At 41.2% G+C, this 22,266-nt stretch overlaps 1 protein-coding gene across 3 annotated transcripts in view; it reads right to left on the reverse strand.

Moving 5' to 3' along the window:
- XPO5 (exportin 5) overlaps positions 1 to 22,266 on the reverse strand; it is a 48,596-nt gene that overhangs the window by 23,244 nt on the left and 3,086 nt on the right. For all 3 annotated transcript variants that reach the window (XM_081245831.1, XM_081245832.1, XM_081245830.1), the window contains exons 4-20: positions 21,246 to 21,383; positions 20,900 to 21,082; positions 17,693 to 17,719; positions 16,962 to 17,147; positions 16,243 to 16,319; positions 12,334 to 12,433; positions 11,353 to 11,436; positions 10,620 to 10,745; positions 9,628 to 9,718; positions 7,877 to 8,005; positions 6,210 to 6,328; positions 4,982 to 5,137; positions 3,623 to 3,664; positions 3,209 to 3,298; positions 2,028 to 2,227; positions 1,117 to 1,216; positions 77 to 258 (exon numbers count right to left, since the gene is read on the reverse strand). In XM_081245831.1, coding sequence (XP_081101957.1) covers positions 77 to 258; positions 1,117 to 1,216; positions 2,028 to 2,227; positions 3,209 to 3,298; positions 3,623 to 3,664; positions 4,982 to 5,137; positions 6,210 to 6,328; positions 7,877 to 8,005; positions 9,628 to 9,718; positions 10,620 to 10,745; positions 11,353 to 11,436; positions 12,334 to 12,433; positions 16,243 to 16,319; positions 16,962 to 17,147; positions 17,693 to 17,719; positions 20,900 to 21,082; positions 21,246 to 21,383 — 2,030 coding nt within the window. The remainder of the gene's footprint in view (positions 1 to 76; positions 259 to 1,116; positions 1,217 to 2,027; positions 2,228 to 3,208; positions 3,299 to 3,622; positions 3,665 to 4,981; positions 5,138 to 6,209; positions 6,329 to 7,876; positions 8,006 to 9,627; positions 9,719 to 10,619; positions 10,746 to 11,352; positions 11,437 to 12,333; positions 12,434 to 16,242; positions 16,320 to 16,961; positions 17,148 to 17,692; positions 17,720 to 20,899; positions 21,083 to 21,245; positions 21,384 to 22,266) is intronic.

Here is a 22,266-nt window from a genome sequence, read left to right on the forward strand (position 1 = left end):
AAACAAATTAAGCTTTTGAGATTTTTAAGGCAAAAAGTTTTAAATACAACAGAGAAAAACCATTATTCTGACTCACCTTATAAGGGCAAGCAAATTGTCAAGAAGTTTCAGAATCTGTTCTGTGCAGGGGTTACGGAAGATTGGATTTCCAGGGGGTGTATAACCCACCACAAATCCCCCAGCTTTGGCCTCTTCTAGGTCAGTGGGCCAGCAAGTTCGTTTCACAACACCCAGAATGCTATACACACAAAAGCTCATCTATAGAAAAACATAAAAATGAAAGGTAAATATAAAAGGGGAAAAAAAGACAAAAGTGCTACTAGATGTTTGCAAGATTATGGCAAAGGTGACATAGAAGTCGGACAAAAGGAAAAGACGCCCCCTCCCCTGCCCCCATCCCTGTCCCTTCCTTTAAGGTCAAGTCCAAAAGGGATCCTTTCAATGCCATCTTCAGGACCAGTGGTAGGCTCTAAAAGCTTCCCTTTCATGAGGATATCCTTCCAGAGGCTTACAGGACCCCAATTAGAAGGTGGCTTGGACATACTTCAAAACAGTATTTACCCTGCCAACATTTCATCTTGTTTTTGAGTTGGCCTTGCATCCTCAAGTTTAGGCCTTCATAGATTTTGCCCTAATCCTCACTCACAGTACTTTCTACCAATTGACTACTTGCCGGGTTAATTAATAAGACTTTTGCCGTAATGGAGCCAGGAACAATGCTTATTTGAATAGCAAAGAACTGGAAAATCTCAGGTTTGCAAGTTAGGCCACCATTTAGGACTTTACTTGCCAGGGAGCAAAGGCAGGGAGAACCCACCCTGCTGACCAAGTTCTGACCTACTTCCTCATTACACCTTCAGTCCTCCAAGCTATTTACAGATCCTTAAAACCAAAATAATGACTTCAAAGAAAAGACCACCTGTTCTGCTGTGAGAACTAACTCAAGAATTTAAGACTAAAGAAGAAAAGAAAGGAGACACTAACGGAAGTAGAGATTCCCAGATTTCTTGCTCGTATACGAGAAAACACAAGTCTACAAGAGCCTGGACAAATGACAACACCCTACTCCTACCTGTGGCCTACGCACCTTCCCTATCCCAGGAGAGGCTTACTCACTCGTGCACGGTTTAAGCCACAGGGATCCTCCAGGCCCGGGTCACAGCTTGTCCGATCTGCACCCACATAGGCAATAAAAGCATCAACATCTGACAGCACTCTAAAGGTTGGTGGGGGAAAGACAAGTTACAGCATGATTTTAAGCAAGGATAGTTTCTTCCTCAAGAGCTAATAAGCTGTGATTATTTGACCCCCAAAGAGCAGCTGTTACAGTGAGAGGAATCTAATCAAATTGTCAGCTGTCATATGAAGATTTATTAACTTCTCTTCCCACTTCTAAATGTTATTAGTGACACTTTAAGAATCAAAAAGGGTACAAGCTTGAGAAGGCTATGTGGGCACAGAGGGGTGTCTGTGCAGCTCCTACTCTGTATGGCCCTACTGGCTGTTCTCACTTCTTTATATGTGCTGAAGCTGCAACTAGACACCACAGCAGACCTCACTCTGTGGCGTTCCGACCCACACTATCCATCTTAGTCATTTCGTCTCTGTTCCTACGCCTCTGCAGAGCAAGGTGATGTTTTCGGCATTTCACTTACAAGACTGCTTTTAGAGCAGCGGTGCCGACCTCTTTGGCACCACAGGGACTGGTTTCGTGGAAGACAATTTTTCCACAGACCTGGGGTCGGGGGTGTACGGGGGATGGTTCAGGCGGAAATCCGAGCGATGGGGAGCGGTGGTGAAGCTCTCCTCTGCCGCTCACCTCCTGCTGTGCAGCCCAGTTCCTAACAGGCAGCGGACCAGTACCGGTCTGTGGCCCAGGGGTTGGGGACCCCTGTTTTAGAGGCCTTCAGCTATCACTGATAGTGCCACTACACCTCGATATCCTTACAACCCGACCCCGGACATAGTCTTAGAAGAGAATGGGTACTCAAGTGCAGTCAAGGTCAAGGGCAAAGGATCTCCCCTACCTGTGCATGTCTTCAGAAAGCCAGATGCTGGCCACGGGTGCCATCAGCTCCTCTAGAAACACCTTCTGACGCTCGTAGTTCTTGAACTGGTTGCTAATGAGAACCAGGGCTTCCATGAGGGCACACTTCTCCATCTGTGTCAGGAGCAGCTCATTGGAGAGGAGCTGCTTCACATGGTTATACAGCATGTCAAAGTTGGGCTGCATTTCACAAAGAAAAAAACCCAGAGGTGGTGAAGGTCTGAGTTTCAAGGAGTGGGTGGGTCACTCAAGGAAGATAAAAAAGAGGATGAAGACACTTCCAGGACAGTCAGGCCAATAAGGCTGTCACTTAATTTAATTATAACACTCTTCTTTTGGCTGAACAGGCAAGGCAATTTAGGTTTGAGTACTTGGGTAACTGCACTTTCCGACTCTACAACTGTGAAAACCATCTGTCTTTTATTTCTATATCAACTTTTACAGTATCTTCATGGACAAAGATCAGTTTGTTTTATATACATATATATTTATATATTTTAGAGAGAGAGAAGGAAGGAGAGGGGGAGAGAGACAGACAGACACACACAAATAACTGCTGGGTATTCAGAGAAGAAATTTTTGGTTAATTTGTTATCTGGAGTAGTGCTAAACTTCTTACAGAAACCCTCCAAAAAAGGTTGGGGTTTGCACCTGGCTTCTCTCAAGACTAGGCACATCACTTGGCAGTGGTGGTTAAGAACATCACACAGGGCTTCCCTGGTGGTGCAGTGGTTGAGAGTCCGCCTTCCGATGCAGCGGACGCGGGTTCGTGCCCCGGTCCGGGAAGATCCCACATGCCGCGGAGCGGCTGGGCCCGTGAGCCATGGCCGCTGAGCCTGCGCGTCCGGAGCCTGTGCTCCGCAACGGGAGAGGCCACAGCAGTGAGAGGCCCGCGTACCGCAAAAAAAAAAAAAAAAAAAAAAAAGACCATCACACATAGTACGGTAAAGAGGGGTACACTGACAGGGAAAACTTGGTCATCCATGTGGAAGAGAACAATTCATTCTGAGGCTATATATTTGTGTTTCTAAACTTCACTGAGTAACTCTGGAGTTGGGGGAGACCAACCTTATGTGAGGTATAATTAGGGGTGGATTTATAGAGAAATGTACCCAAACTCGGCATGTCTCAGTGGCTACTTGAACAGAGTCCAGGGCTTACCAGCACGAGCTGGGGGTAGTCACGACACATCTTGATGATGGAAGAACAAGCATGTCTCCTCACATTCCTCACTGCCCGGGTCCTGGGAGCCTGGGAAGAGATATTCAACAAACTTAAAGCTACTTTTAATATAATTAACAGATGCTGCAGAGAATCATGTAAATATCTCCTTCGGAGGTAAATTCACAATTTTCACAGCTACGGGAGTATAATCAAGTGACATTTATAGTTACCATGAATCCACATGTTTACTGTTTGTCCTAGAGTATCTCTAGTGCAAAACACCCCATCATATGACTATCTCCTGCCTTTATTAACCCCTTTTGCTTATTAGAAAAATCTACACTAAGTGTTGGGTATTCACATTTTTGTTCTTAAGAAGTTAGAATTGGTAGGCTGAATTAATGATCTTACCTTACTTTCCTCAACAGTTTCAAAAGTGACAGATGAAAATAGCTAAGGGGAAGAAAAAAGGTCACTCATCAGTACCAAATGCATAAAGTATTTTACAAAGTTTCTAACAAAATCCCTGAAGTGCAAACAATATGGTAAGAAAAGGGTTTTCAACTGGCATTACAAAAATGGGGTTTCAACTGGCATTACAAAGTTTCAGATGTTCATTTTCTCAGATAACTCTGCAAGAGGCTTGAGATTCACAATTTTACCAGCAAACACTTTACAAAGATAAAGGCCAAAGAATCCCAGAACAATCCAGGCTATCACCCAAGAACTCAGCCATGGTCACATCTCTCCACTTTTTGTTAAAAGTTGAGTGGTCTGGGCTTCCCTGGTGGTGCAGTGGTTGAGAGTCCGCCTGCCGATGCAGGGGACACGGGTTCGTGCCCCGGTCCGGGAAGATCCCACATGCCGCGGAGCGGCTGGGCCCGTGAGCCATGGCCGCTGAGCCTGCGTGTCCGGAGCCTGTGCTCCGCAATGGGAGAGGCCACAACAGTGAGAGGCCCACGTACCACAAAAAAAAAAAAAAAAAAAAAAAGTTGAGTGGTCTATTCTCCCTGATTCCATTTCATAACTTCCCACTTACTCCTTAACCCAATGCAATGTGACTGCTGCCCTAGCCACTATGATGGAATAACACGCTAACAAAGATCTAGAGGAACCCAATGGACACTCTCCAGTTCTTAAAGAATTTCTGTGGCAACAAATGAGTCCACATTTTTGAAAGGGCTTCACCTCTACTACTGGCATTTCTATGATGGCGATGCCTTAATTTTCTCTCATAATTTTCTGAATCTAGACCTTTAACCTCAAATAGCCAGTTTAGCATGAGATGTCTCCACTGAGATATTATATGTATACTTTAAACCTAGTCCTGCAAAACAGAACTCACCCCTTCTCTGCCTTACTCCTTCCCTCCTCCCGGTCCGATATTCTCACTCAGGTGGTGCTTCACCTCTCACTAGTCACAACTGGACCCCAAAACCTTTCCTCTTACAAATCACTTCCCAACCTGACAGCACACATTGATACCTCCTCCTTCAGGTACTCTTTTCCATCTCAGTGTACATGTCTACTAACTGCAATGCCACGTAGGTACCACATCTGTCTATGTGCCTTTCTCCCCAAACAGAGAGGTGGTAAAGGACAAGGCTTTCCTACTAGCATGGTGCCTGCTCCACATTAAGTACTGAGTAAATATTTGATAAATGAATAAACAACTGTTTATTAGCTTGTCTCATATACTTACAAAAACAGTTACAAAAAATAATTAGCTTAGAAATGCCAAAATAAGTTTACAAAGGAGAGGGAGTTTACCTTAGAGAAGACCTGGGGCAGGAACTCTGGTCTGTAGGTGACGAATGGAAAGAGTGCTGAGACATTAGTGAGGACACAGGACAGGATGAGGGGATCCTTGGTGTCAAAGTTCAGGACCATCTGCAATAGCTCTACTCCATCATTAACAGGAATTTCCTGTGATACAGACGTGAAAAGGAGATTGACATAACTGAAAACCACTTTTGCTAAATTTCCTTCACACTCTATATAAATATGGCTGTCACATATGGTTTTATATAGTGCTTCTTAACCCTTAAAATTCTAAGCACTACCCCATGTTATTAAAATTTTTCACAAATGCTGCTGCCATTATTAGGGATGTAGCATTACCTACTACTAGAAACTGAACTCAGAATGCCATCATTTCAAACTGAAGTGAATATAAAAACAGATGAAGTTAATGATCCTAAGATCTAATCTGTTAATGTGCCATTAATGAGAAAAAGCACTGTAGTTCACTTATCTTCAAGGGACTTAGATTCTTTCTACAACTAACCTAGAATGAGTTAAGACGAATTACCCCAAAATAAGTGATCCGATTATTTTTAATCTAATTAACATAGTTAATATAGTATATGCTGTTATCTGGTTTAATCAGATTATTCAGGAAAGAGGGACACAGATCAGCCATCATGAATATTCTGGTCAATTTGCCAAAAATTGGCAGATATCTCTTAGATTTTCCAATTCAAGGCTTCCATCACTGTCCTCCCTGTAATAGTTATCCTACCTGTGGTTCACCGTACTATCAGGCTCATCTTATTATCTCCTAAAACGAATACTAAACACTGTGGGGCTTAAAGTCAGAGAGACCTAATTTGGGTCCCAGCTCTATTTATTAGCTATTTGACCTTGAGCATGTTATTTACCCTCTCTGAATCTCAGTTTCCTCTTCTGTAAGACGCACACTCACATATTTTCCTATCCCACTGCCAGTTTTAAGAAGATCAAAATTGGGGACTTCCCTGGTGGCATAGTTGTTAAGACTCTGCACTCCCAATGCAGGGGGCCTGGGTTCGATCCCTGTTCAGGGAACTAGATCCCAGATGCATGCTGTAACCAAGGGTTCGCATGCCACAACTAAGAAACCGGTGAGCCGCAACTAAGGAGCCCGCCTGCTGCAACTAAGACCTGGCGCAACCAAATAAATAATAATAAAAAAAAGATCAAAATTATTATGCAATCAGCACAAGAAACAATTACTTACTTCTTTATCTAATGTTCGAAACATCTGGTTGATCACACTTTCCAAAAAAAAGGTCATGGCTTCCCACTGCACAAATGAAGGTGAGAAGATGGAGCAGAGGCTGCCTTCTCCAGTTCCAGCTGCAGGGGAACAGGGTTTTAAAACACACACACACACACACACACACACACACGCACGCACACACTTATAAACACTGTAGGATCACAGAAGACACAGAGACCATGGAGCTGTAGAAACCACTAGGTAATTTCACAGTTGAAGGAACAAGGTAATCTAACCCTTCTCAGCCTGGGAAAAGAAAAGGAAGCAGAAAGGGATCCCTATCCTGCCTCTACCTCTAAAAACAAACTGTCTGAATTCACCTTTGTGAGCCTTGTCTGTAAAGCCAGTTTAAGTACTGAATGAGAATATACATGTAAGAATCAACACCAGTGCCCGGCCAATTGAGAAATATTAATTAATTCCCCCCCTTTCATAATCTGTCCATGGGAATCTAAATAATTACGATATCTAAGACCATAAAGAATCTTTCCAACAAGGAACTGCTGTAAGATACAAAATGCTGCTTCACATCCAGTAGCCTCATGACAACTGCAAGGGCCCTGTGCAGAGAACTGTGCCACCTTCCAAGTTCACAAGTATCATCAAGTTCCCTGGTGGCCTAGTGGTTAGGATTTGGTGCTCTCACTGCCCTGACCCAGGTTCAGTCCCTGGTCAGGGAACTGAGATCACGCAAGCCACATGGCGTGACCAAAATATGAAAAAAGAGAAAAAAAAGAAAAGGAAAAACCCCACAAGTATCATCAAAGCATGTCACTTAAACAGCAAGGCCCCTGCAAAATGAATTACAAATTACTTTTCTTGCTTCCGTACAGTCACATTTACTAGCTTCACCTTGGTACAACATATTTGGGCTTCTGCAAACATTCAAGTTACTAGATACCAGGAACCTTCACAGTCAACTGTGAATACATAAAACTGAATGTTAAATCCCACGAATGTCAAGTAACTAGTGTACTTGGTAACTGACCATAGTGTGGAGTTTTTCCAAAGCAGTGACTGCTCTCACTCACTGCCTGCATTAATAAGATGACAGACAGAAGATACAGAGCACAGAGAAGTTGCCTAGCTTATGCTTTTGGGTAGAGGGGGGTTATTTTGATTTTACATAAAGTGGCATTTCCCAAAGGCTTTGAGGGGGCTGAGCGATACGGGAAACCCCTGCACTGCTTGTTGTGCCTGACTAACAAGTCATTTTTTCCGAGTTTAAGAGAAATGCCATGCAAGAACTTGGTTGAAAAGCTTTAAAAAGTTAGGTCTAGACATGTAATTTGTTAGGTGCTGCCTGAAGTGAAGTAATAAAATCAACAATAAACAATTGTTGACTCTGTTAGAAAAGAAAAATGAAGGCAAAACTGATAGGGTCATGGTTTTACCCTAATTTAAACAGAGTTAAAATCTGGTATTATATCTGCTTTCTCTGCCTATATGCGCAAATGAAAAGGCTCACTCTCTAGGATGGAACTGGGCAGTGAGCAAAGCTGTTTTTGAACACTATTAGCATACTGTTTTGAAATGTGGCTCAGAGGTTTATTTCTATGTACAGTTTTGATACATAGAAATACTTCACTAATGTTCAGTTGGAAAAAAAACAAAAAAAGTCTTACAGTTCATGGATCCAGTATCAACAGAAGTTGAGAGCTGATACTTTAGCCACTCCCCAGCCATCTGGAAGCTAGTCTTGGGATCCAAGCGACATGCTAACCTCATTACTTCTCCTTGTTGGGCCCGAGAGGCTGCCAAGAGAAAGACATGAATCAATAACTGCATATAACAGATACTTAGTTAATGTTTATTCATTTATCCATCCCAGGAGGAAAACATTCAAGAGATTTTGTTTTGCAGACTTATGCTCTGAATCTAACAAATGTTCAGTAAAGCTTTGTTAACAAATCTAGAAATTTTCAAAACTAAATTCTAAGAAGCCACCATACCAGCTAGATGCTATAAGCGGCAAACCAAAAGTGGTCTCCCATTTCTGTTGGAATTAAAAGGAGATCAGGTTGGTACAGATGTAAAATGGTATGGCTGCTGAAGAAAATGGTCTGGCAGTTCCTCAAAACATTAAACATGGAATTACCATATGATCTAGTAATTCTCTTCCTAGGCATATGCCCAAGAAAAATAAAAACATATGTCCACTCAAAAACTTCTACCCAGGGGGATTTCCCTGGTGGCACAGTGGTTAAGAATCCACCTGCCAATGCAGGGGACATGGGTTCGAGCCCTGGTCCAGGAAGATCCCACATGCTGCGGAGCAGCTAAGCCCGTGCACCACAACTACTGAGCCTGCGCTCCACAACAAAAGAAGCCACCACAACGAGAAGCCCGCACACCACAATGAAGAGTAGCCCCCGCTCGCCGCAACTAGAGAAAGCCCATGCACGGCAACAAAGACCCAACACAGCCAAAATAAATAATAAGTAAATAAATAAATTTATTTAAAAAAAATAACAAAAAAACTTGTACCCAAATGTTATAATAGCATTATTCTTAATAGTCAAGATGTGGAAACAACTCAAGTATTTATCAACTTATCAATGGATGAATAAAATGTGGTATATCCATACAATGAAGTATTATTGGCAATAAAAAGAAATGAAGTACTGATACATATTACAACATGGACGAATTTTGAAAACGCTACACTAAGAAAAAGAAGGCAGTTACCAAAGACAACACACTGTATGATTCCATTTATATGAAATGTTCGGAATAGGTGAAAGATAGAAATAGAAAGTAGATTAGTGCTTTTCCAGGGCTGAGAGGGATGAGGGGATTGGGAGATGACTGCTAATGGTTACAGGGTTTCTTGGGGTCATGAGAATATCCTAACATTGACTGTGGTTGTGGTTGTAGAACTCTGAAAATACAAAAAAAACCCACTGTATTATATACTATAAATGGATGAACTGTATGACATAAGTTACATCAATAAAGTTGTTATTAAAAAGGGGGGGGGGGAACCAGGTTACAGAAAACCCAGAACAGAATTAGGAATCGTGGGTTTTTCCTCTCTTTTTTAGAAAAAAGACCCAAAATGTAAGATGGTATTTAATTCTAATATGTAAATATAAAAAAAAATGAGAGTGCCTTACCTAAAGTTACTATCTCTAAACATCAATGTCCAAAGGCAGTGTGTGTGTGTATATGTTTGTGGGGGTGTGTGTGTAAGAGATAAAACAATGCGTGGAATAAGTACAATCCCAGCACTCTCTGCAATGTGCAAATGGAGATTAAACAGGCTGCTGTCCAGACTTGGGGCTCTTTAATACAGAAGCTCAAGGGTCATGCACCATGACTCATAACACTAGGTGTCATTCTGAGACTGGAAGAAATTCCAGGCGAATTCACTCACAGTTGAAGAAAGCATTGAAGTCCTCGTCACTATCAAAATCAAATCGAGAGTATTCACAGCTAGGGCTGTCTGTTTTAGAAGGAAAGCCCATCTGGAAAGAGAAACATAATGGGGTAGGGGGTGAGGGTTTTCATGAGATATATGATAAGTAACTGCTTCTGGTCTACCCCTAAGTCTACAATTTGCTTCCAGCGGGAATAATCCTGGGAGTGGTAGAAAGAGATTGTTTTTTATTTGATACTCTGTTCCAGGTTCCTCATGGAAAATTAAATTCTGGAATTAGTTTAAGGTCTTTGAGTATAAAGATGTCCCAAAACAAAGTGCTGATACAGCTTGCAATAAGTAAAAGAACTGAAACAATTTGTCTTCTTAAATGCTGAACCCTGGAAATAAGAATGTAACTTTTTATGTTTCATTCAAAAAGTACTGAAGACCATGACGGCAGAGAACTAGAAGATGGTGTGCAACGTGCTAGGTGAATTCCTTGAGGAAATAAGGGGACCCTTGAATGGGTCCTATTCTGATTTTACAAATCAAGATGAAGCATCTGTCAGCTGCAAGAGCCTTGAACAGATCTCAGAGTGTTGATAAGCAACTCTCTATCGAGGTAATGAGCAACCTGCTTCCATTCTCCTCTTCTCATTCACCTTCCTGACCCTCACTTGGCCTTCAGAAAGTCAGACATTACTTCCTCTTGGAAGCTCCCTGACTCCACCTTCCTTTCTATTTTTAACCTCTGAAAAGCAATGATCATACTGTATGGTCATGGTCACTGCTCTCGTCCTATCACTTCTTCTTCCTAGCACTTAGCCCAATACTTGGCATAGAAGTGCTCCAAAATATGAAAGAGTAGATATTTCTTCTTGAGGAATAAAAGACTAATATGCCCAAGGAAAGGATCTTAGTGACCAAGACAGGGCTGTCAATGAGGCCATCTAAGTCTTATGATGTGTATTCACCGACATTCCACATTTTAGATTCCCACTGCATACCTTGACCAAGTTAGTCATAGAAGCACGAAGATATTTTGGTATTATTGCTAATAGCAAAGGGTCACGGGATAGGATCTCATGCCGGAAGAGGGCTCCCCAAGTCATCTGAGTTGAAGAGCGCAAAAACTAAAGGGAAAAAAGAAGAAACTCAGTTTAAGGATGTGGGTTTTATATACCAAGACTACTACTTAGCTCAGCAATTATCCACTATATTTTTCCATGGAAACAAATATCTGTAATACTTTGAAACTGCCCATACTGTAGTACAGCAGTAATGACTGCTCACTATGGACCATATGTTAATAAGACTGGGTCAGGTGCAATTCCCAGAGTATGAGCTGAATTCTACCACTTTCTGTTTTATGCAAGAAAGGATACAGGAACCTCAGGATGATATTACAAGGAGAATCTTGGATTGGATAAAATTAATTTTATAACACAATTAATCAGACTTTTGTATTTAAAATGTCTTCAGTGGTAAATCACCTGGGACATACCTCATATCTGATTGAGCCTTATCAGAATGACACTACCTGAGGGGTAACTGCTGACCTAGACTGCAATGCATAGCTCAGGAAGACTCAGCAATTTTCTTAATGAAATGCTACTACAGTTATTCCTTAGGATCTTAAGAGTCACATTTTATACTTCAGCTGCTGATTACTTCAGGCCATAGCGCTTGATTTTAATTTACCTGACTAAAATTTTGAGAAGTCACCTCCATAAAGTTTACCTGACTTGGATGAGTTGTGAAAGCTAGAAAAGATTCCAGGTATTTTCCAAAATTTGCTGGTGTTTCTACATCAGAATCCACACCCTGTAGGACAAAAAGACCACTACATTAACGATGTTGATGAGGAGGTCAGAGTAGAGAGTGGAGTAACAAATACAGACAACTTATACCCTCAAAAATTTCAGGTTTGAAAGGACTTTATACTTCCTTGTGGCCTAAGGAAGGCATCATTTCAAGGGCTAAAACACAGGAAAGCTGCTTTACCTCCTTAATCGTCATCATTAAAACCTATTCTGTGGTCAAATAGTAAAACAAGAGTATTCATTTCAGAAATCCGTATATTTCTTCAGATCTAGTCTAGTCACATCTCTGTGACCTAACCTATTAAATAACCAATTGATGGTACACATCTTATGTCTGAAGTTCCATCCTCTCTAGCCATTCAAGCCACCACAAAAAGACATAACATCAAGCGCAAATGTCTGTACCAATATCCTATCTTTTAACACATAAGACTGAGTATGAAATATTTCCCTAAAGACAGTTAATTCCAGGTCAATCAGACTAAAGTTTTCTTTTATGATCTAATAATACATTCTTTAGATTTGGGAAAAGTGTTCTTTATTCAAATCCATAATGTTTCATGACCTAATAGGACTTTAAAGGGTAATGCACTCGGCAGACTGAAGTTTTACAAGTACCAAAATGAACAGGAGTAGCAACATTGACTTTAGTCAGATGTTGTAACAGATGGAATAACAGATGTGAATGTTTACTATTGACATTAATAACTGACTTGTTAAAAAAAATCTGTATCATTCAAACTCAATTAAAATAATTTAATCTATAGAATTATAAGAAATAATCTGTAGGGAAATGCCCCCTCAGGCTAAAATCAATGGCATGTGTCACCCCTTACACAAATATAACTTTCTAAATCCTCTCCTCAAATGGCCCTGAAACTCTCCAGAAAGTGCTCACCAGCAATGCACACAGCTGATTGCCCAGGGCACACAACACCTGACAGAGTCTCTTCAGGAAGACATAGTGTTTTTCTACCAAGCCTCCTCCATCAGCAGTCCTGAAGAGGAGAACACAGTGTGATTAGTAGCACATCAAGAGCACCAAAGAGAGTCCCATGGAATATGGAGCTGTATGTGGTCTGTGCTCCAACACTCAAATTTCCGTTGATTATTAAAGTTAAAAAAAAAAAAATCAAAAAACAAAACCAACCAAAAACCTCCAACCAAACACTGAAAGATCAATGAGGAATAGGGTTCAATGCCATCTCATCCTTCAAGAGACACTCTAATTTTGGGTAATGCAGTCCTTGAGTACTTTGGGATAATACTGTGAACTCTGAGCATGACTCCACAAAGCAATACTTATACTTATATGCATAAAAACTGCACAAAAAGACATTGGTTGGGCTTCCCTGGTGGTGCAGTGGTTGAGAGTCCGCCTGCCAATGCAGGGGATGCGGGTTCGTGCCCCGGTCCGGGAAGATCCCACATGCCGCAGAGCGGCTAGGCCCGTGACCCATGGCCGCTGAGCCTGCGCGTCCGGAGCCTGTGCTCCGCAACGGGAGAGGCCGCAACAGTGAGAGGCCCGCGTACCGCAAAAAAAAAAAAAAAGACACTGGTTGATACTGAGGAAGGACTTAGAGAGATCTCTAGGGCAGCATGCAGTAATTCCTTATACCACTGACAAAATCAAAAGGACTATAATCAAGAGAATGAAAAGACAAGTGACAGACTAGGAGAAAATATTTGCAAAAGACAGTCTGATAAAAGACTGTTATCCAAAATATACAAGAACTCTTAAAACTCAATAAGAAAAAAATATGATTAAAAAATGGGCCAGGGCTTCCCTGGTGGCACAGTGGTTGAGAATCTGCCTGCTAATGCAGGGAATACGGGTTCGAGCCCTGGTCTGGGAGGATCCCACATGCCACGGAGCAACTAGGCCCGTGAGCCACAACTACTGAGCCTGCGCGTCTGAAGCTTGTGCTCCACAACAAGAGAGGCCGCGATAGTGAGAGGCCCACGCACCGCGATGAAGAGTGGCCCCCGCTTGCCACAATTACAGAAAGCCCTTACACAGAAACGAAGACCCAACACAGCAAAAATAAATAAATTAATTAAAAAAAAAAAAGGGCCAGGGCCTCCCTGGTGGCGCAGTGGTTGAGAGTCCGCCTGCCGATGCAGGGGATACGGGTTCGTGCCCCGGTCTGGGAGGATCCCACATGCCGCGGAGCGGCTGGGCCCGTGAGCCATGGCCGCTGGGCCTGCGCGTCTAGAGCCTGTGCTCCGCAACGGGAGAGGCCACAGCAGTGAGAGGCCCACATACCGCAAAAAAAAAAAAAAAAAAAAAAAAAAAAAAAAGGGCCAAAGACCTTAATAGACACCTCACTAAAGAAGATACACAGATGGGAAATAAACATATGATAAGAAGCTCCACATCAAATGTCATCAGGGAATTGCAAATTAAAATGAGATAGCACTATACACCTATTAGAATAGCCAAAATCCAGAACACTGACAACACCAAATGCAAGTGAGGATGTGGGGCAACAGGAACTCTCATTCATTGTTGGTGGGAATGCAAAATGGTACAGACCCTTTGGAAGACAGTTTGACAGTTTTTTACAAAACTAAACATACTCTTACCATATGATTTAGTAATCACACTCCTTGGTAATTACCCAAAGGAGCTGAACATACAAAAACCTACACACGGATGTTTATAGCAGCTTTATTCATAATTGCAAAAATCTGGAAGCAACCAAGATGGCCTTCAGTAAGTGAATGGATAAATAAACTTTGGTACATCCAGACAACAGAATATTATTCAGTGGTAAAAAGGAATGAGCTAACCGAGCCATGAAAAGACATGTAGGAACTATAAATGCATGATACTAAGTGAAAGGAAACAATCTGAAAAGGTTACATACTATATGATTACAACTATACAACATTCTGGAAAAGGCAAAACTATGGAGAAAGTAAAAAGATCAGTGGTTGCCAGGAGTTTGGGTGGGAGAGGAGGGATAAATAGGCAGAGCACAGAGGATTTTTAGGGCAGTGAAAAAAAACCTGTAAGATATTATGATGATGAATATATGTTATTACACGTTTGTTGAAACTCAGAGAATGTACCCATAAAATGTATAACACCAAGGTGAACCCTAAGGTAAACTATGGCCTTTGGATGATTACGATGTGTCAATGTAAGTTCAACAGCTCTAACAAGTGTACCACTCTGATAGGGGATGGCTATAATGGGGGAGGCTATGCATGTGTGGGGGCAGGGAATATATGGGAAATCTCTGTACCTTCCCCTGAATTTTGCTGTGAACCTTAATCTGCTCTAAAAAAACAAAATCGTTTTTTAAAGACGGTATTAAAAACACAACTTGGGGGCTTCCCTGGTGGTGCAGTGGTTGAGAGTCCGCCTGCCAATGCAGGGGACACGGGTTCATGCCCCGGTCCGGGAGGATCCCACATTCCGCGGAGCGGCTGGGCCCGTGAGCCGTGGCCGCTGGGCCTGCGCTTCTGGAGCCTGTGCTCCGCAACGGGAGAGGCCACAACAGTGAGAGGCCTGCGTACCACAAAAAAAAAAACAAAAAACAAAAAAACCAAAACATAACTTGGTATCTCATTTCTCCAAGTCATTTAGTTCAGATCAGTAATCACTTATGTGCTATTTTAGAATGCAAATAACCCTTTAAATTAAAAAAAAAATTATTTGGTGGCAAAACCTGACCTACAATGATGTAGGACGATTCTCACTAACAAGAATTAATAAGGACTGGTGGGACAGCAGCCATATTAGCGTGTTCTGGAGGCAGTACAGTATAACATAAAAAGCATGGGCCTCAGGGTAAGAAAGACCTAGGCTCTAGTGATGTTGAAGGACAGCGTGGCATCATGGTTTCTAGTGCAGGCTCTGAAGTCTGAATCATAGCTTTACTAACCAGTACCAGTAGAACAAATGGAGATAGGACACCTCAGTGTGAATGCCACAGTCTCTAGGGAACTAAGAAGTGGGTCCTGGAAACAATAACTACAGTGGCCACCCAAAAGACATGTTATTAACTTAATTAACAGCACTCCTTAAAAACAGACCTGTAGTATCCATAGGAAAGAGCCATCATAAAAGCTATGTTAGAATGGACAGTAAGAAATTTTAAGTAATATATCTGCATCTCACATCTTTTCATTTGTCCCTGGCACCAAAAGTGAAGAAAGAGTATTGAGGAAAAATGGGTGCTGTGAGAGTTTCAACTACTGTGATACACAGTTCTACCTGACTCCCTGGTAAGAAAAACATTTCAGAAAATGCTTTAACATTTTTCAGAGCGATTAGAAGAAAATAAGCAGAAGCCACTATTTCAGGACATAGAATGTTTTTACAGGATTTATACACATATTTCACACGGACCACATTGTTCCTGCTGCTTCCTAGAGCCTCAGCACTTCAGGCATTGATTACTTTGACAAGGAGAGAGGGAGGAGTGTCTCGAGTTCTGCAATCAAGGAAGGCCCTGGGACAGACTCTGGTCAGATCAGAGCATTCTCTGGCCTAGTCACCAAGGCTACTAGGAGGCTTAGGGATCATCAAAAGCAGACAAAGAGAACCAAGGGGATGAGCAGTCTGGGGAGAATGTGGAAAACTGTGAATGTGAGTAGATGCTGAGTCAACAGCCGCAACTTATTTCCAGCATAAGATCTTCAAAAAGGTGAAACAGTCCCTTTCAGAGTACCTGATTTTCCTATTAAAAACACAGTCAACTGACTGCCAACAGTCAAATAGGAACTTCAGATACATCGAAATGAGATACAAAAATGACAAAGAAATTAGAAAACACACAGAAAAGAAGATACTCACTGCGCAGCGGAGAGTATATAATGCATGGCAACATCTCCAAATAAGACCATCAAGGGCTTTCGGTCTTCCAACTTGCCCTAGACCCGATTTTAGGGAAACACAGGTAACACAAACTATGTTATTAAAAACCTCCAAGTACTAACAGCTTCTATACCTATATAATCAAATATACTGACTTCCTAATTTCTCACATAGCCCTGGGGCTAACTGAACACTGAAAAAAACTCAACTCTTTAGATCCAAACCTGGATAAGACTTATATTTTAAAATGTGTTGGGCAATAATGATGATATGAAAGCAAAATAAATTACATCTGAAAATAACATTCTTACGGAGAAAAGTCACAATCCCATTTGTTAGCCAAGACAGCTATAAAGCCAGTATAGTCACCTTCTACAATTCTTTGACGTAACACTATGTGAGTTTTAAACTTTAACATGACGCTTATACAGTTTCTTAAGCATGAAGTACCAAGATTCACAGCTCTTTCAAGAAACAAGTAGCCCTACAAATCTCTATATATCCTGACAATGGATTCCTAGGATATCGGCAAACTGTTGTCCAAAAGGTTGGAGGCAGGTAATTAAGTTGGTGTCAAGTAAAACAAAAAAACCAACAAAAAACCCCAAACCTTTAAATGTCTTTCACCACAACATGGAATTAAACACACATATGCATCACTCAGAGACTGTCAAAGTCAGTCTGAAGTGGTAACTTACTTTCCTGCTGACTGCAATGAGAAGACACTCAGCTGCTCCCAGCTGAAGTTCCTGTTCGTTCAGAAGCAGGCACAGCATCTCCAGGAGTTTACAGTTTTCAGCAGTAATGTGACTCATGGACACCCAGTCAATGTAGCCCGCTAGAGTATTCAGTGCTGCAATTCCTACTCGACAGTTTGCTTGGGCCTGCATGAAAAGAAGTAACTTTTAGCCATTAAGTCCTCACTAACAGACAAGAAAGCTGTGATTATACCCGAGCTCCTTCTACTTTCTAATTCTAAAAAGAAAAACAAACAACAAAATGTACTCATGCAACTGTTACTGATAGGCAACTCAAAGGTTTTCTTCTGATACACAATCACTTATCAAATGATGGCATTCTTGATGTCCATCAGTAAGACTATATTGGCATGTGTGGCCATTTTACGTCCTTCAAGAAATCTCAGATATTATCATTTTAACTCCCTTCCACCATAGCTCAATGATCAAATAAACCAAGGCTGAGGGAATTCCCTGGCGGTCCAGTGATAGGACTTCTTGCTTTCACTGCTGACAGTATGGGTCTGATCCCTGGTCGGGGAACTAAAGCTCCTACAAGCCACACGGCACGGCCAAAAACAAAAGCAAAACAAAAAAAAACCAAGGCCGAGGTCACCCTCCACTAGGTATATGCATCCCTGTACCTGAAAGCCTCAAAGAAGCCTCCTTCCAACTCCACCAAGAGCTCTTACCTTTGACTCCTGAGAATTATCTGTCTTCTGAAAGAAAAGAAGTATAAGGATCTAAATGTTTTTAAAGAGCAAAGGCTATGTAATAACTTTCCACCCCCATAATCTAGGCCCTTGAACAATGATTTTTAAATACTCAACTTTTAATCTTGGAAAAGAAGACAACTTTACTAAGAACACAAAACTGATATTCTCCCAAAGGATGACGGGTTATTTTAGTTTCAGCAATATGACAAAATCTACTAGAACATTAAGATCCACAAGACAGTTTCAACGCACACAGTTTACAAAGAAATACAACTAACAGATGAACAGTGAAGCAGGCTTAACATTGCTAGTGATGAAAGAAATATAGTTTAAATCAAAGTATTAGCATTTTTTCTATATTAAAATAGAGACAAATTATAACTGGCAAAGGTATACTGAAATGATGTAATGTTAATGGAAAAAAGCAAGAAACAAAATTAAAATGAGTACAATTTATGACCATGTAGGGACATAACTGTAGGAAAACCACAAACACAAAAATATTAAATGCTAAATAGACCAAAATAATGTCTGTTCAGTAAATTATACAATTTATAATTTTACAAGCAGGAATAACAACTCCTGAAGTACTTAAAAACTTACCACCATTAGCATGATAAAGGATTTGTTTTACAATTCCTTTTCTCAACTTTCAAAAAGTAATTTTTCTAACAAAGAACAAGTATTAAGCCCTCACCATCAGTGGTCAAAGAGCGGTGTTAATGGGGCAGAGATGAGTAGAACCCTCTCACCAGCATCTACTGATGCTGCCCAAGAAGGAAAGGGAGGCAACAACAGCCAAGTCCAGCCTTCACCATCTCCTCCAACAAATCCTGCATTCCCATTTGGATCCTATCCTCCTGCCCCCTGGGACCAGTACAGGAGCCAGGTGATGGAGCCAGGAGTAAGCCTACTCATCCCATCCTTGTTTACCATTCAGCCTACTCCCTAGGTGGGAAGGTGAAGGGATGGAAGCAGAGAAGGAACTATGAGGAAACTGAGAAGTTTCAGGTACAAGAGATGTCCCTTGGTGCACTCTGGTCGTGGTGGCCTGGTTTAACAGATGGAGATAATGGACACCAAGGCTAAAGAAAAACACCAGTGGATGTACTTCTAACTTGTGTCAGACCATCATCAACCGGCCCTGCTCTGGCATGTTGGCTAGATTTCTAGGGCACTGAAGCATTCATAATTTGTTCATGTCTCTTAGGGATTAAATCTCCTAGGGGAAAATGAAAAGAATATCTCTTTGGACTTCCCTGGTGGCAAAGTGGTTAAGAATCTGCCTGCCAGTGCAGGGGACACGGGTTTGAGCCCTGGTCCAGGAAGATCCCATATGCCGCGGAGCAACTAAGCCCGTGCGCCACAACTACTGAGCCGGCACTCTAGAGCCCGCAAGCCACAACTACTGAGGTCTGCACGCCTAGAGCCCGTGCTTTGCAACAAGAGAAGCCACCGCAATAAGAAGCCCATGCACCGCAACAAAGAGTAGCCCCCACTCGCCACAACTAGAGAAAGCCTGTGCAGCAATGAAGACCCAACGCGGCCAAAAATAAAAAAAAAACAAAGAACACCAACCTCTTTCACCCTCAATACACATAGGTTTTTAAATGCAAATACTTTGATATTTTCTTTTGTAAAATCTCAGGGAGAGGGCTTCCCTGGTGGCGCAGGGGTTGAGAGTCCACCTGTCGATGCAGGGGACACGGGTTCGTGCCCCGGTCCGGGAAGGTCCCACATGCCGGGGAGCGGCTGGGCCCGTGAGCCATGGCCGCTGAGCCTGCGCGTCCGGAGCCTGTGCTCCACAATGGGAGAGGCCACAACAGTGAGAGGCCCGTGTACCGCAAAAAAAAAAAAAAAAAAAAAATCTCGGGGAGATATTTTGGGGGAAAGAGTCCATTTTGGTAAAAAGAATGGGGCATGAATTCTACTATAATCATTTATTAGGGGATCTTCAATAATTATTCTCTGAAATTCAGTTTCCTCATCCATAATATGGAGACAATACTTTCTGACTCTTAGGGTTGTTTTGAGGACTAAATAACATGTAAAGCAAGAAAAAGTATATAACCATTGTAAAGCAATTATACTCCAATAAAGATGTTAAAAAAAAAAAGTATATAGCATATATTAGGTATTCATTGTGAGTTTCTCCCTACCCTGACACCAATAGTACCTTGTCATCATTTGTGTTAGTATCTAGTGCTCCCCTGAAAAAATAGACTTAAGGAAGATGTCAGGGGCAGAAAACCCCTGGCAACCCAAATTTTAATGATTTTTTTTGTGTGAAATAAGCATGTATGAGGATTCTACATTAGGGTTCTGAAACCTCAATACTATTGACATTTTGGATCAGAAAATTATTTTGGAAGACTGTTCTGGGCATTATAGAATGTTTAGCATTGTGCCTGGCTTCTACCCATTAGAGGCCAGGAGCAACCCCTAGTTGTGACAACCTGGGGGGCAAAATCGCCCCTCCTTTTGAGAACCACGGTACTAGATTAACTTTCACACGGCCTTCTTCTAAAGGCTCTCTGCTAAAAATGGCAATGATTGGAAAGACAGTATCTGGTTTGCCTTTTTCTGCAGAAGAAAAACCTCATCAGGAAGAAATACCAGGAATCATGTAATCAAGATTAATAAAACTTGGCACAGTTTCCACTGCAAAAGGGAACAAGACTAAATGGGACATCGAAATTTAACAGGGATACTATCCTGACCTATCAGGAATCTGGGTTTTCAAATATTAAGAATTAACCTTCAGGGAGTTCCTTGGTGGTCTAGTGGTTAGGATTCGGTGCTTTCACTGACGTGACCCGGGTTCAATCCTTGGTCAGGGAACTGAGATCCCGCAAGCTGCGCGGCATGGCCAAAATTTTAAAAATAAACTAAACAAACAAAGAAAGAAATTAACCTTCATTTTTATGCTATTTTCTTAGGAATTTTCTTACTATAAAAGGAATTATTTTTTTCTGGTAGGTATGGAAACTCATTGAATTGAGCTTCTTAGAAAATTAATTCCAGTTTTTCCTGTCATCTTTGTTTCTTTTTTGCTTATAAAACAGCCGTTCCATTTACTAAACTGAACACCCTAGTTTCTTGCTAAAGGATTAACTGTAAAAAACAAACAAACCCACTCATATTAGAAAATAGAACTTCAGGGAGGTGGTATTTATCCCTTACCACTTGTTGGTACTTGTTTACATTTTCTTGAAGTGTGTTAAGAAGAAAAGTGAAGATTCTTTCCATGTTCTGGGTTAATGTTTGCTGGATATCCCTTCGTCTTTGAGGGGGAAGCGTCTGAAAGGTCACTACATCCTCTGCCAGTCGCAAAAGGATGAACATCACTAATTCTGTCTGTGTTTCCTATACCAATAGAGAGAAGGTAGTTAAATGAAACTGAAATATGTTTTTCATTATAAATGTGACCAAAGGCTCTTTTCTGCTGACAAGACAAACCAACCAAGCAAAAAATCCCTGCAGAGCAAACAAAAACAAAAACCTGGATTGATACAGCTGTACTACATACCCCTTGTTTGGAAAGAATGTCCAGTTCTATCAGCATGTCAGGCCAGTGCTGTGGCCACTCCCGCTTGATCATTTCTACTACAATTCGAGACAGAACATCTTTAATATGGTTCTCCTCTTCCAAAATGTTCAGTGTTCCCTGAAAAAGAATAAGAGATATTAAGAGGTCTGCAAGACTGAATTCAAGGGGAAAAGTGGGCTGTAAAAGTGTACGAAACTCATGAGCAGGCCTACTTTTAAACTAAACAGAATAAACAAACCTGTTCTCCATATCTGAGTCACCTGTCCTGAAATTCTCACTGATCATCCTTCCCACTTAAAGCTTAACAGAGGGTTGCATCAGCTAATAAAATGGCTGTCTCATGGAGCAAGGAAGACATCACCGCTCTTCTCCTTTACAAACTGAAGAGACTCTCATATTGACTGTTTTCATTTTGTAAGAGGGCCAGGGTGGAAAAGTATGGAAATAAGGAACACATTGAGAGGCTGATAAAGTGGGACAATAAGGAGCAACTGAATATTTTACCAACAGTTCTAGTATTAGAAGATACAGAAAGACCATTACTGGGACTCTCTTCTGAAGTTTGATATCAAGACTAATGAATTGTGACTTCTATCAAGTTTCCCCAGAATTAATAAAATACAGATCCTTAGCTAGCTAAGTTAATAATTTTGAAGGGAATATTTTTTTTTTCTATTAACTACACTAGACTTTGAGGAGGAAAAGGGGTGTGAATTCCCCTTTTCTTTTTTTTTATTTTATTTTTTTTAAATTAGTTTCTGCTTTATAACAAAGTGAATCAGTCATACATATACATCTGTTCCCACTGAATTCCCCTTTTCATGCCCTTTGTGAAACAGACATAAAAGGCTATGGATTCTAAACATGTTCAAAGTCATATGCTAACTCCTGAAACAAACTCATTCAGCATACTTTTTATTGCTAATATCATAAAGTAATTCGCTTTAGAATAAAAGGAAACAAATAGCAAAGTGTAATCTAATTTAGAATTGATTAATCT

This window comes from Mesoplodon bidens, assembly GCF_964165515.1.
Source record: "Mesoplodon bidens genome assembly, chromosome: 10".
In the NCBI taxonomy this organism is placed as follows: domain Eukaryota; kingdom Metazoa; phylum Chordata; class Mammalia; order Artiodactyla; family Ziphiidae; genus Mesoplodon; species Mesoplodon bidens.